Here is a 15,000-nt window from a genome sequence, read left to right as displayed (position 1 = left end):
ACAACGACCCCCAGCCCATCATCGATGAAGAGGAGGGTCTGCTATGGGTGGTGGGGCCTGTCCTCGCCGTGGTCTTCATCATCTGCATAGTCATCGCCATCCTGCTCTACAAGAGGTGAGGATAAACACACACACACACACACACACACACACACACACACACACACACACACACACACACACACACACACACACACACACACACACACCGCATTAAATACTTACAAGGGGGAGCTGATCCACAGATCGGAAGAGACATGGTTTTGAGAACCCTAGACACACACTCACACACTTTAACACACACAAGCACACACTCTCGAGCCCTTGTGGGGAAAAAAGCTGCTGCCTGTCACAACTCATTTGTCAAAAGCTCACTGAGCGATGCTGCATATCAGTGGGAGTGTGTATGAGAGTGTGTGTGAGAGTGTGTGTGTGAGTGTGTGTGTGCACGAGGGATAAACTGAAATGACCCCTACCACTCACCCCAGCCCGCCATTCCGCCCCGGTGCCGGTGCCTTGGCTCCTCACAGAACATACTAGAAGCCATTTCCCAGCTTCCTCGATCAGGGGCGTGTGTACGACTCATCTCCGTCTCACATTCACACTCGTATTCTCTTCCGTCCTTTGATCACTCAAGCTCCTGACAGCCAGTGATCTCTTGTCTCATGGCTCTCTTCTTGTGAGACGTCATAGCGTTGTGACAGGGAAGAGGTTTTTGACAGGCAGTTCAAAAAAGAAACCAAACAGATTTTAAGCAGCCCTGGGGTTTGAGTCAGGCACAAACAGAGACACCCTTAAGCTGTCCTCAGAGGTCCTCTCAGCCCCAAGGAAACAACATGGTCCTACCCACATGAACGTGCGTGTGTGTGTGTGTGTGTGTGTGTGTGTGTGTGCGTGTGTGTGTGTGTGTGTGTGTGTGTGTGTGTGTGTGTATGTGTGTGTGTGTGTGTGTGTGTGCGCGTGGTGTGCATGCATGCGTACGTTTGTGTGTGTGCGTGTGTGTGAGTGTGTGTGTTCGGTGTATGTATGTGTGTGTGTGTGTGTGTGTGTGTGGGGTGGGTGGTAATCCCATGGCAGATTTACACAGTAATCAAAGAGTCAATGCCATGGCCAAGCTCAGAGTTCCCAGTGCATAACTGTGACGTATTTCACCTGTCAGGGTCTGTTTTAGTTCTGATGAGAACCACGCCCTGTACCGGAGTGCTATATACTATAGCCAATACTATGGACCAGTGCAGAGGCTGATAGATAGCAGATGAAACACAGTAGAATATATGGAAATGCCTCTAATAAATAATAATAATAAAAAGCCATTTACACAACATCACTCTCTATCAGAGTCACAGCGCTAAACACATTAATGGTAGTCTCAGGAATCTCAATTTAGAGAGTCTGCTCTGCTTTCAACCACCGGCTGGGAAAAAAATAGGAAGGAGTTAAATGGACAGAAACAAAGTTGCTGTCCAGCATCTGTAGATATGGAGTCCAGCATTCACACCTAATAAGAAAGAGGGGAGAGAGATGGGGAGAGAGGGAGGGAGGGAGGGAGGGAGAGAGCGAGAGAGAGAGAGATGGAGAGAGCGAGAGAGAGAGCGAGAGAGAGAGCGAGAGAGAGAGCGAGAGAGAGAGAGCAAGAGAGAGAGAGAGATAGAGAGAGAGGGAGATGGAGAGAGCGAGATAGAGAGTGAGAGAGAGAGAGAGGGAGGAGGGAGAGAGAGATGGAGAGAGAGAGATAGAGAGAGAGGGAGGAGGGAGAGAGAGATGGAGAGAGAGAGAGAGATAGAGAGAGAGGGAGGAGGGAGAGAGAGATGGAGAGAGAGAGAGAGAGAGATAGAGAGAGAGGGAGGAGGGAGAGAGAGAGAGAGAGAGGGAGGAGGGAGAGAGAGAGCCTGGCTAATTCCCCTGCAGTCCATTATGCGTCTGGCGCGGGCGTGAGTCATTGGCTGGAGCGCGTGGCGGAGGAGAGTGGAGGAGAGTGGGTAATTGCGCCTCCATGGCGACTGAAGCATCGTTCTGATTGTGACCAGCAAGCTGAGGGCTTAATAGACTAAATGGCAGAGCTGTGTTTGTAGGAAGCCAGGCTGCTGCCAGTCGAAACTCAAATAAAATCTATTTTTCTCTCTCTGTCTGTCTCTCCTGTCAAAGTTTCCTTTATCTGCAATGATGGCTGCAAAAGAGTGGGTCATTTTATGCGTTTTGATGGTAGAATTTGAGTAATTATGTTTTAATGTTCTCTAAGATTACATCACATTTGTTCTGTGAAAAAAAAAAAACATTCCTGCGAAACGATTTGAATATAAAACACAGACAGGTCTGGGGCCCATGTTTTTGCTTGAGAGGAACGGAAACTGCCTGGTCGGTTGCACATGTTACAGAATGACAGCCTTCAAACACAAAACACTCTCTCTCACACACACACACACACACACACACATGTTACAGAATGACAGCCTTCGGGCACTGAGGCAGAAACCCCAAGGCGGTGTAATCACACGTTTCATGTGGCGTTGTGATGCACGTCCCACCGCCAGTCAAACTAATGTGCATATTACGGCCTTAACTACCGCGATGATGTTAGTTAAACCACCGTCTCACAACAAGAGAAAAGGGCGGCCACGCTTTATTTGTATGGTCCCGCAGTAGAAACGCTCAGATAATCAACAAACTATCTCTTGAAACTCTGTAAAGTACAGGTTAAGGTTAGGGTTTGGGTTTGGTTAAAGGGATCAATTGTTCAGTGAAAATTCAGAATGACAACTTGAATTTCAACTAGCCCTCTGTAAATCGCTGTATACGTACTATCCAAATAAAGTGTTACCGAAACCAGTGTTAAATCTGTCAGACATGGCATATGCTTCAGACAGTGACGGTACACACATTGGTGACAGTGCACACACATCGGTGACAGTGCACACATCGGTGACAGCTAATTTCAATGCTTTATCTCTCCTTTCTGTGCTCACTGTTGGAGCAGCAAACCTGACAGGTAAGAAATGATAGGAAATAGTTCAAACCCTCCCCTCCACTCCTCTCCTCCACTCCTCCACTCTCCTCCTCTCCCCTCCCTTCCCCTGCCCTCCCTTCCTCTCCTCCCTTCCTATCCTCCCCTCCACTCCTCTCCTCCACTCCTCCACTCTCCTACTCTCCCCTCACTTCCCCTGCCCTCCCCGCCTCTTGTCTCCTCTCCTCCACTCCTCTCCCTTCCCTTCCCCTGTCCTCCCCTCCTCTCCTCTCTTCCACTCCTCCACTCCTCTCCTCTCCCCTCCTCTACTCCGCTCTGCTCTCCTTTCCCCACCTCTCCCCCCTCTCCTCTCCACTCCTCTTCTCCTCTCCTCTCCCCTCCTCTCTCCTCTTCTCCCCTCCTCTCCCCTCCCCACTCCTCTCTCACCCTCTTCCTCCACACATACCCTCACACTCCCTCTCCGGTCAAGGCTGTTATCAATATTGTAATTACATTGTTGTGCACCCTGCACTCCCAAACACCACAGACTGTATCTGTTGTTGTTGTTGTCTTTGTCATCAGTTGTTCATGTGCTATACTTGTGACTCACAATAGGTGCACACAGAATCTCAGAAAGCATGGCGACACTAGTTTTGGGTCAAAGGAGGTTTATTTCAGCTCATGATACACTTGACATTGTCACACGGACAACTCCCCACTCGTCATTATGAAGGGTCATGCAGAAAGATGCTATGTATGGCTTTACCACATTTCATTTTGAACATGTATTTCTTTTTTCTGAACAGCAGTGACATTAGATCTGAATGCTGATTTTATTTATACATTTAAAATATATATGTATATTTTTTCTTTTTTACTGTATATATATAAAATCAGCATTCAGATCTAATGTCTCTGCTTTTCAGTGTTGAATGCCTTGCTTTTTTTCTGCGATTAAACATTCACATTTTGTTTCAGTCTTGATATACATATACGGGTGCTATTGCATGGCCAAACTAAATTACATTCACATTCACACATGCATGACCAGCTACACATCCTTATGGTTCATTTGTTAAGCTGTGCAGAGACATTAGACATGTATCATCATCACCAAAGGGATCCATAGGTGTTTCTCAAAGTCAAGGATGCTTCCTTGATAGGACGCCGGGTCCTTCCTAGTCCCTCCAAGTCGGGCCCTTCAGAGGCTAGGCAAGACTCCTTCCTAGCATTTAGACAACAAACAATGGAATAGTCTAGTCTCTAGAGTGTGTGCAGGGGTGCATCATTGAAAAGGTCCTGCCTTCAAATTCCGTGATACTTCTTTTTTTAAAGGCTCCGGTACGTGTGCATATGATTATGGGCGCTTTAAGAATGCAGAGGATACTCCAACGGCATCCTTGAAAATTCTCTGAACAACGGACTCGGCCCTTGGTAGAATTCGAATGATCTTAGACATAGGAACAGTCCTTTTGGCGGGACTCGATGACGTAGCATCCCTGAAACACAGCCATCAAAGATCCTTCCGTGACTTTGAGAGACCCCTCAGAAACCCTCCCCTCAGTATGACTGCTCTCCACACACACACACACACACACACACACACACACACACACACACACACACACACACACACACACACACACACAGAAACCCTCCCCACAGTATGACTGCTCTCCTAGGCCAGCAGCTCAGTGTGCAGCGGTGCTGATCACCTATTTCATCTGTGTCTGACCAGTCTTGCCTGCACCTCACACACACACACACACACACACTCACACACACACACACACACACACACACACACACACACACACACACACACACACTCACACTCACACTCACACTCACACTCACACTCACACACACACACACACTCACAGACTCTCTCGCACACACACACACACACACACACACACACACACACACACACTCTATTTCATCTGTGCCTGACCAGTCTTGCCTGCACCTCAAGGCACCCCTGCTGTTTCTCATTGATCTGGGAATGTCACCCACTGTCATTTAAGTGAACTTGTCCCATCTATACACCACTCACACACACGTACCTATGAAGGAACAGACACACTTACACCCTGAAACTCTCTCACACACACACACATACTCTTGCAAGCAGAGGCATGTGCACACAAACTAGAATACACACACACACACACACACGCACACACACACACGCACACACGCACACGCACACTCACACACGCACACACACACACACACACACACACACACACACACACACACACACACACACACACACTCACACACAAACACACACGTGGCTACATCTCCAGATCTGGACCATCTCCATCCTCCCGCTGTGGACTCACCGTCTGGTCTCATGTTGTCTCTAAACCTCACAGACTTTACTTGCATGATCTCATGATCCCCAAGGCTGTGGTTTCTATGGTTTATTTCTCCTGTGATCTGATCAGATCTGTGACGCAGAAAGCCTGAGGCCTAGTGGAGAGGCTTTGCTAAGCAGACTCATCAGATCTCATCCCCTTCATTGTTTCTCACATTACTGAAGAGACGGGGTTGGTGTTTCTCCAAACCCCACTGCTCTTGTCAGCTTTTCATCGCTTTCGTCCTCATGCGCTTACATCTTCCAGTCATAAAGGTCGATCGGGTCTTTTACTTGGCTTTTTAGCCGTAAATGCACACTAAGTAAAAGATAATCCACGGTCAGTAATGAACTGGATGACTCCACAGAATATCCTAGTGTACGTAGTGTGTGTGGTGTGGTGTGTGTGGTGTGTATTGGTGTAAAGCTGTGTAATCACGTTACGTTTAGTGTGTCAACCGAGGCCACCCCCGTTAACGTTAAAAGTTCCTGGAATTCATCTTAGCGGATTTTTAAGCTTACATCAATCCTACGATGTAAATCAGGTAGTATAGGGATATCAAAAGCCTATGGATTAGTTATGTATCGGAAGATAATCTGCAGGTATAATTATTTCTCCCGTAATCTATAAATCTTGTCATGCGTCATGATATCACTTTGTGATCTTATCAAAGGTAAATGTATGAGGCTGCTCTGAAGGAGAGCAGAAAGACGATTGGTCGGAGATTGGAGGTTATTTCAGTTTCAAATTCTGCTTACGGAGCAATTTATCTCACACCCATGTAACACACACACACACACACACACACACACACACATGCAGTGAACATGCGCTTTGGTAGACTGGGTAAACTATAGAAGAGAGGCCGTTTGCATTAGAATGTGAAAGAGGGGTGAGGTGAGTAATGAGTGATAGCTACGAGTGCTGGTGACAAACACTTTAACACACACACACACACACACACACACACACACACACATAGAGGTCATATTGACAATGTCTGACTACCGCTTCCCAAAGGCTCCACACTGTTGACTATCCACTCTGCCTCCTCTGCACAGGAACCGCACACACACACACACACACACACACACACACACACACACACACTGTTGACTGTCCACTCTGCCTTCCTCTCCACAGGAAACGTGCCGAGTCGGAAGCCAGGAAAGGAAGCCTGCCGCACAGCAAGGAGATGCCCTCTCACCACCCCACAGACCCCGTGGAGCTACGGAGGCTCAACTTTCAAACGCCAGGTGAACAACGCCTGTTTCCCATTTCACCTTCATATTCTGCGGGGAAACTCAGATCACAACGCTATGGATGGATTAAGCCTTGTGCGGGCATTTTGTGATGTGGAATGTGCATCGTTCTCATCCACACCACACACAGTCAGTCTTGTTTTATTGTTTTGGGGTGAGTATGATGTAAACTGCTCGGTACCATATGTTTCCCAGGTGTAGTGTTATAGTCTGTTTGTATTGGATTCTTACACTTGGACAGGAGGATACAGGGCACATTTCTACGACCCAAGATCTTGATCTCCTCACACACGACTAAAGAGATATTGATACAAATGATCTAAAAAAAATATTTTAAGAGGTATAAAGAGATATATTTATTTCATAATCAGGAGCTAGAGAAACGAATGTAAAAGGAAGATACCATTCTAAATCTTCAGGTAAATTGCAGTGAGGCTATTCAGGTTCAAATGAAGGGCGAAATGATGCTACCTGTAAGCTTATCATCATTTCTCCCGGGGGAGGAGACTAGCCCCCCAAACCATATGGGGCGTCCCGTTCAGATTCGCTGACGCTGCACACCTGAGTACAAGGTTAACGTTGCTCAAGGTGCCGTTTGTGCCAAGACATTTAGAGTCGGTGTTCTCAAAGTCAGATAAGCTGTTGGACATGCCCTTCCGACACAGAAACCAGGTGGACAGTGACAAACGCTCCTCGTGGTCGATTCTGTCTCTCCGAGCACAGCTGGTGGAGACAGTGAATGCCATACATCTCCCTAAGTGTCGATATCCCATTTTGTGATGTCAGGAACGTAAGGTTGAGTTCGGAGAATGATCGGGTGGAGAAAGGCCAATTTTTCATTGTGGTCACCTTCTGGGGACTTAACACCTCCACCAAATATGTTTGGTGATTCCACGATCATAATGTTGGTGATTCCAACGACCAAGATGTTGAGTCGAGGGAAGGCAACAGTTCCTCGGTGCAACAGTTCCTCGATGTCTGGACAGAGGAGGTGTTACATATGTACATCCCTTCGGTCTGGTTTGTCAATATGCCATTAAATCTCTAACCCAAGATTTTGTCCCAGAGACATGAAAAATAACACCCCCAGAAACCTTGAATATTATTTATATATCATACTTTTCAAAATATATATAGTTCGAAACAAAAATATAAATGAGCACTTTGTAAGGAGAATAGAACCTAAATCACATTTCAGTCTAGGAGCAGGACAGAGGATAGGCTGCACTGTGTGAACTGTTAGAAAGGAGGAAACGGAAGGAATTAGCAAAAGACAGAAAAAAAGACGGACAAGCTGCTGCTGTAAACGTGTCAGCTGCCCTCGACCTTTACCACCCGCCGTCGGTGAAGAGAATCAGCCGCTCCTGACCCGGCATCACTGTCCTGGCTCTCTCCCCCTCTTTTTCTCCCTTTTCTCTTCTCCTTTTTGTGGGAAATGACAGCAGTCACAGCCCATTTGTCCTCTGGAAGACAGCGGCTTTGCACTAGACCTCTGCTTTCATGCTTAACCCGTGTTTTCCTGCGTGTGCTCGCTGGCACCACCGAGGGTGACAGGTGGTCGGGGGAAGGGGGGCAATCAGCGCCATGACGACAGCCGTATTATTCGGGTCAGCCATTGCAACCGGACAGAATGGTCGCCCTGCTGCTGTTGCCTTGGCCCTCTTGTCCTCTCCTCTCCTCTCCTCTCCTCTCCTCTCCTTTCCTCTCCTCTCCTCTCCTCTCCTCTCCTCTCCTCTCCTCTCCCCTCCTCTCCTCTCCTCTCCTCTCCTCTCCTCTCTTCTCTTCTCCTCTCCTCTCTTCTTCTCTCCTCTTTCTCCTCTCTTCTCTTCTCTCCTTTCCTCTCCTCTCCTCTCCTCTCCACTCCTCTCCTCTCCTCTCCTCTCCTCTCCTCTCTTCTCCTCTCCTCTCTTCTTCTCTCCTCTTTCTCCTCTCTTCTCTTCTCTCCTTTCCTCTCTTCTTCTCTTCTCTTCTCCCCTCCTCTCCTCTCCCCTCCTCTCCTCCCCTCTCCTCTCCTCCCCACTCCTCTCCTCTCCTCTCCAAAGACGAGTGCATGGCTCAATCTGTTCACCAGCTATGTCCCACGGCTGGCTGGGGCTTCGCTTTTGAGTGGTATTACTCGCGTGGCGCCCAGAAGCACTCTATGCGCCATTCCCGTTGGAACTCATCGCTTCCTACACCTGGATATTCACCTGGTTCCGCGCCTAATGTTGGCCGATTGACTCTCAGGAGTGGCACATTGTACCCCTCCAAAGGGCGCTAGAGACATCTTTCAGTCCATTAACATCCCTCGTTTCAGTGGCGCTACATTGATATCCACTTCTTCTCGCCTTCCCTCCCCCCCCCCTCCTCCTCCTCCTCCTCCTCCTCCTCAGTCTCCATCAACCCAGCCGAACCATTACCCCTCTCCTCCCCTCCCCTCCCCTCCTCTCATCTTAAGGGTGCTTGATGCTAGCATGGCGCAGCGCAGCTGGACTCGACGGATGGCACTTTCATTGTCACCGATGCTGGAAATGGATCTTGAGTGGACAGAGATAGGGGCACTTGTGTGCTCTCTCCCACCCTACCCACCCGCCCACCCCTCCCCGCCCCCCCCCCCCCCACCTCGCCTTTTCCATTAGCTAATGCCCACTTTTGTCAGCAGTGGCGCAGATGAAAGACTATTAGCCACACACTGGGACACCTCCCCCCCACTCTTAACCCCTTGAAAAGTGGAGAGGCAAAGCCAGAGTTGCCTCTCCATTACGTGAATGTCCCTAACCCTTCCAGGAGTGAAGCGAACTAACTTTTGTCTCTGCAAAATGAAGAACACCTCGATTTGTCAAGAGGAAATGGTCCAAGTCCTTGTTTCCTGTCTGCACTTCAGTTGCTCCAAACCCCCTATTTAATCTCCCAGTCAGCCAGCCACTACTCTCAGGCCCATCTCAGGGCACAGGGTCAGTCAGGCACAAGTGCCCTTCAATTGAATTCGGTTACTGGATGAGGGAGAGGCCCGCTGAACATCACTGCCATTACCCAGCAGGACGCGAGGAAGTGTACTAGTGTACCAGTGTGCTGTGATGAGGGGGTGCAAACCATGATTTTCAGTGTCTATGTTGATGCCGTTTTGTGTTTGTGTTTGTGTGTGAAATGACCTTGCCTTGCCTTTTGTAACAGCATTTGTCCGTTCTGTCTGTGACCCAAAACAAAAAAGACAAAAAAAAATGCTTGTTTGCTTTTATAGTGTGTATGCATGGACATGTGCCTTAGCTTTTAGCCTTTAGCATGAAACTGTGTTGTTCTACTAACCAACATCACTAGTTAATAGCTCTCAATATGACTTCACACTTAGCTCATGCTAACCAACATCACTAGTTAATAGCTCTCAATATGACTTCACACTTAGCTCATGCTAGTCAGGCCTTCCTTGTTTCTAGAGAGACCACCACATTGCTTCGACGTCTGCGACATTTATTATTTACCCGCCCCTCCTCCCTGATTTCTTTCACAGGTTCAGGCGTTTGCGGTTACCCCAGTAACCTTCATTTGTCAAGTTAGTTGGTCTTGTTTACGCATTCACCACCATCTTTCTCTCTTTCGTTTCCTACTCTGGATTTTTTATATATGTATATATATATATTATTCGCTTCTTTTTATTTTTGGGCATCTTTTTAGTCAACTTCACAACCATTACACAACATAAAATAGTGTGCTTTAAATGTAATGCCATGGCAGGTGGATGAACTGATGATAGCTGTAGACCCATGTCATAACTCAAAGCAACAACATCCGCATTCAGCTAGTTTAGTTGTTTTGTTTGTTTCTTTGTTTGTTTTTCGTAATTCATGTTCACTCGCTCTAACCACGCTAACTCGTCGCTTTCTGTGTGAATAACACACTCTTCTCTCACACTTCTCAGGAGTGCGCTGTTGGGAGAGTGAGCTCAATGACCTGTCATTGGCTTCCGTGTCCATACCTCCTCCTCCTCCTCTGTCTCCTCTTCTCCCTCTCCTCCTTCTCCTCTTCCTCCCACCTCCTTACGAGCATGCTACTGCTTTGAGTGGACAAACTGGCCTGAAATAAAAAATAAAAAAATTCTCACGTTCTTTCCATTTCCTCTGACACACATCTTTCAGAGACTCAGAGAGTCTATATTCTGCTCCCTGGCACACCTACATATGGCTAACTCTCTGCATCGTCGTTATCTCGTCCACAGGTATGGCCAACCACCCACCCATCCCCATTCTGGACCTGGCAGACCACCTCGAGCGCCTCAAAGCCAACGACAACCTCAAGTTCTCCCAGGAGTACGAGGTATGGCGAAACACCCACAAAGTCTATGAAAAACTTCACATGTTCTGTGCTTGTAAACTGCGTAGGTGTTGTATCTGACAAGGTGTTGAAATTATTTCACGGAATACAGTATGGTTGCAATTTCATACACGAACTGGCGAGCCTACAGGAGCAGGAAACATTGATTTTGTTCTTAGAGAGACACATAAAAGAAAGAAAAAAAAAACAGTCTGCATCATACGCTGTTCTCTTGTCATTGGACATCAGCACGACAGCTCACAAGGGCTTAAAAGTGTAGTTCCCAGAATCCCCCGGGCCCAGCCCAAATCTGCAGAATTGCCTAATGTGCCTAAAGCTCCGGCCTCGGTTGTGTAACGGGGTTTTTCAGGTAGCCATTAATCTGCCTGTGGCTGAAGGGGAAGCACTCGCTTTACAGCCGCGCGTCGGCCCATTGGCCTAAATTTGAAGAGCCCGCCGCCCAACGCAAGACACAGGGTGGCGAGAGCGTATGCTTCTGATTGGAGTGAGCCGTGTGTATGACATCGTTTGTCTTTCTTTCTTTTCTTTCTCTTTTGTGACGACATTGTTTCTTCTTTCAGTGCTCGGGTTCGTTCTGAGGACCGTATTAAACAGGCATCAATAGATGGATTACCTGGAGAGACGGTGCCAGGCAGACTAAACAAGCAGGTGCAGCTGGGTCACTAGAGAGAGGGGGAGACAGAAAGAGAGAGAGAGGGAGGAGAAGAGAGAGGGAGACAGAGAGAGAGAGGGAGGGAGGGAGGGGAAGAGAGAGTGTGAGACTGACAATGGGATGGAGGGAGCGAAAGTGAGGACAGAGTGTGTGTGTGTGTGTGTGTGATAGAGAGAAGAAAAGGAGCAGAGAAGTAATAGAGAGAAAAAAGAAAGGGTGAGAGAGTGTGTCAGAGTGAGAGAGAGAGAGACCATTACTGAATACAGAGAGAGGGAGAGAGAGAGAGAGAGAGATGGGCATAGATGGGCATAGAGACAGGAAAGTAAAATAGAGAGAATGAAGGAGTGAGAGAATACAAGAGAGAAAGGGAGAATAAAAGGGAGGGAGGGAGGGAGAGAGAGAGAGAGAGATGGGCATAGATGGGCATAGAGACAGGAAAGTAAAATAGAGAGAATGAGCAGAAGAGAGAGAATACAAGAGAGAGAGAATACAAGAGAGAAAGGGAGAATAAAAAGGAGGGAGGGGAGGGAGGGAAAGTGTGACACGAGAGTGTGACCCCTCCCCAGAGGAACGGTGCGCCAGGGGACTGCGGTCTGGCCTCCTCCTTTGTGCCTCCTCTCCGAAAATATGAGGTCATGCGGTGGCTCGCCGCCAAGCAGACCTGGCAGTTATTGCAGCTTAAAGCCATGGAATTGTGATTCCGAGCCCTTTTTTCCTCCCTCTCTCTTTCCTGAGAAAAGGGAAAGTAATTTTAGGGGCACAATGAAAAAAAGAAAAGAAGACGACGACGACGAAAAAAATAAACAAGCCTCGTATTTCATTACGGTCAATGTAGCGACCCACTGTTCCAACATATTTGGTTGAAAATACATTGGCTTAACTAAAGATTTACCCTCAAATGGTCTGGCCATGTGACACGGGGAGATTAAAATGAGGTGATAAAGTCATCATTATGAGTTATGAGCTCGGTCGGACCAAATGTGTTTGACGAGCTATGATCATATCCTTCATAATGCAGCATATGGCCATATGCTGGGCAGTGCATTTTTAGCACAGCAGGAAAACAGCCTAGACCAAAAAAAAATACAAAAAGGGTAGGGAAGAGATAGTTGTGACTCACACAGAGAGAGCCTCAGCCACGAAGGCTGTGGTCAGCTTGTGATCTCGGCCCGTCGTTATCTTTTTACGGATACCTCGCTTCACCGCTGAGACGGAAGCGGCTGTTTTAAGCAATGCGCTTGTGCTTTCCGCGCGGCAGTTGGCACGACTCTGCGTCTCGTGATAAAATAAGCGACAAAAATATACGTCACATGCGCTGATCGAGCGCCAGGCCGGCTAAAAGACTTCAGCATGTGTGGAGGAAGCTTTAATATTCTCATTACCTGTGGACAGGAATGATAGTTATTTGGCACGACGTACGGGTCATGGTGTAGGTATTGCTGGCTGAAGGGATTTCTTTTGCTCTGGCTTGCCTCGATTGGCCTGGACCGTGGCTGCAAAAAAAACACACCCCTTAATTGCTCACAAGCTTAAATGCAAAAGCCTCTCCAAAGCCTCACTAAAATGCACATAGTTTAAAGATAGATTATGTGTGTGTGTGTGTGTGTGTGTGTGTGTGTGTGTGTGTAACTTTAAAACTAGCCAGACATCGTTGTCCTCTATTGACTCAGCTTAATGATGGAAAAAAGGGGAATAGCATGATTCACCTATATAGTTGGGGTCCAGAGCTGTTCTTACAAGTTAAACATCCCAGTTAAGGTCCTCTCTTGGTTCTTGTGCCTTCAGGCAAACTGTTTGCTTACAAGAGAAAGAGAGGGTGTTTTGAGATTAAACAGCTACATTTGAAATTCAACATATCTGCCAGTCTGTTTCTTTTGCTCCTGTTTCTTTCTTCTGTCTCTGTCAAAAATAAATAAATAAATAAATAAAAACAGGACGGCTGTCTAAGGCTTGTGGCTCCAATTTTGAGCTATTGTACGATTGTCTGGAAACTGTAATTTGAAAATTGTCGAACCCAGAGAGTCTGCCTGCGGGCCGATGCATATCACCCTTTCATTTCCAAACGACACTGAAGATGCGGAATAATTTTATTATTAAAGTAAATGGGAAAAAATGTGCTCAAGTCGAATAAGACCGCGGGTCAGGTCATGCTAAGCACAAAACATCTTTTCACTCTCCTCCTTCCCATTTGACTGCTTCATCCTCTCTTCTCTTCACTCTCCTCCTTCCCATTTGACTGTTTCATCCTCTCTTCTCTTCACTCTCCTCCTTCCCATTTGACTGTTTCATCCTCTCATCTTTTCACTCTCCTCCTTCCCATTTGACTGTTTCATCCTCTCTTCTCTTCACTCTCCTCCTTCCCATTTGACTGTTTCATCCTCTCATCTTTTCACTCTCCTCCTTCCCATTTGACTGCTTCATCCTCTCTTCCTTTCACTCTCCTCCTTCCCATTTCACTGTTTCATCCTCTCTTCCGCCCCTTCATTCTTTTTTTCCTTTCTCTCTCTCACACACACGCGCAGACACACATACTGACGGCAAAACACACACACACACACACACACACACACAGTTAACCTGTTTTCCCTGTCGGTATGAATCTCTGGGGGAACCAGGACAAATTGTTCTTAAAAAGATGACAGACTTAAATGCGTTCAACAAAAGACGGTCTAATTTGCAATTGTTTTGCATGCATTGTAATTTCTCAGGCTGTGAGTATCCTACCTTCATAACATGCTATTATGTAATCCCTGCCACAGGCGCACACACACACACACTGATATACACACACACACTGATGCACACACACACACACACACACACAGCTATGCTTTTTTAGTTCATTTCAAGCTTTAGAGAATCACAGGACCGTATAAAGTGAATAAACAGTCCAGAGAAGAAAACATATAAAAAAAACAGAACTAAAATCTTTGCAGGAACAGCCAACAGTCCAACTCACTACTACGGAGTTCATCTTGAAGGTTGGGTCCGCCATATGTTCCTCAAGTGTATGTGCTTGTGAAATTAGTGGAATAATATTCATGAAGGTTAGCTGAGGAAGGCCTTTTGAAATGGGCTCTTGAATGAGGGAATGGAATGGGACTTGGGCAAGTGGGGGGACTCCAGAGCCTTAGAAATGTCACAGTCACCATAAAGTCTCCTTTTAAAAAGTTTCATATTTTTATTTCAGAGGAATTTTCATACAAGCCAATTCTCATACAAGCTTGCTGATTGCAAATTGTGGACTATTCAACACCTTGAAACAGTGTCAATATTGCAGACCAAGCCGTTTTTTCCAATAAAGTCATTCGCCGATATTAAAACAACAAAGACGTCCTCCAAAAAATGAATGCCTCTGTTGAGTGGCTGTGCATGTCTGATGAAACAGGGGAAATGTTAGCATTCATTCTAACTCGTGCCTGAAAGAAGGCCCAGTAGGACTGACAGAAGCTGTGGATCCGTGGATTCATCCCC

At 46.9% G+C, this 15,000-nt stretch overlaps 1 protein-coding gene across 1 annotated transcript in view; it reads left to right on the top strand.

Annotated features, from left to right (window-relative positions):
* LOC308382312 (receptor-type tyrosine-protein phosphatase delta) overlaps positions 1–15,000 on the top strand; it is a 170,385-nt gene that overhangs the window by 117,497 nt on the left and 37,888 nt on the right. Inside the window, 4 exon segments of the mRNA XM_080860029.1 lie at positions 1–115; positions 6,448–6,560; positions 10,054–10,095; positions 10,759–10,856. The exon segment at positions 1–115 is cut by the window's left edge and continues 46 nt beyond it. Coding sequence (XP_080716155.1) covers positions 1–115; positions 6,448–6,560; positions 10,054–10,095; positions 10,759–10,856 — 368 coding nt within the window.

Source organism: Sprattus sprattus (genome assembly GCF_963457725.1).
Source record: "Sprattus sprattus genome assembly, chromosome: 21".
Classification (NCBI taxonomy): domain Eukaryota; kingdom Metazoa; phylum Chordata; class Actinopteri; order Clupeiformes; family Clupeidae; genus Sprattus; species Sprattus sprattus.
The sequence above is the reverse complement of the archived record's forward strand: the minus strand, read 5'-3'. Positions and strand labels throughout refer to the sequence as shown.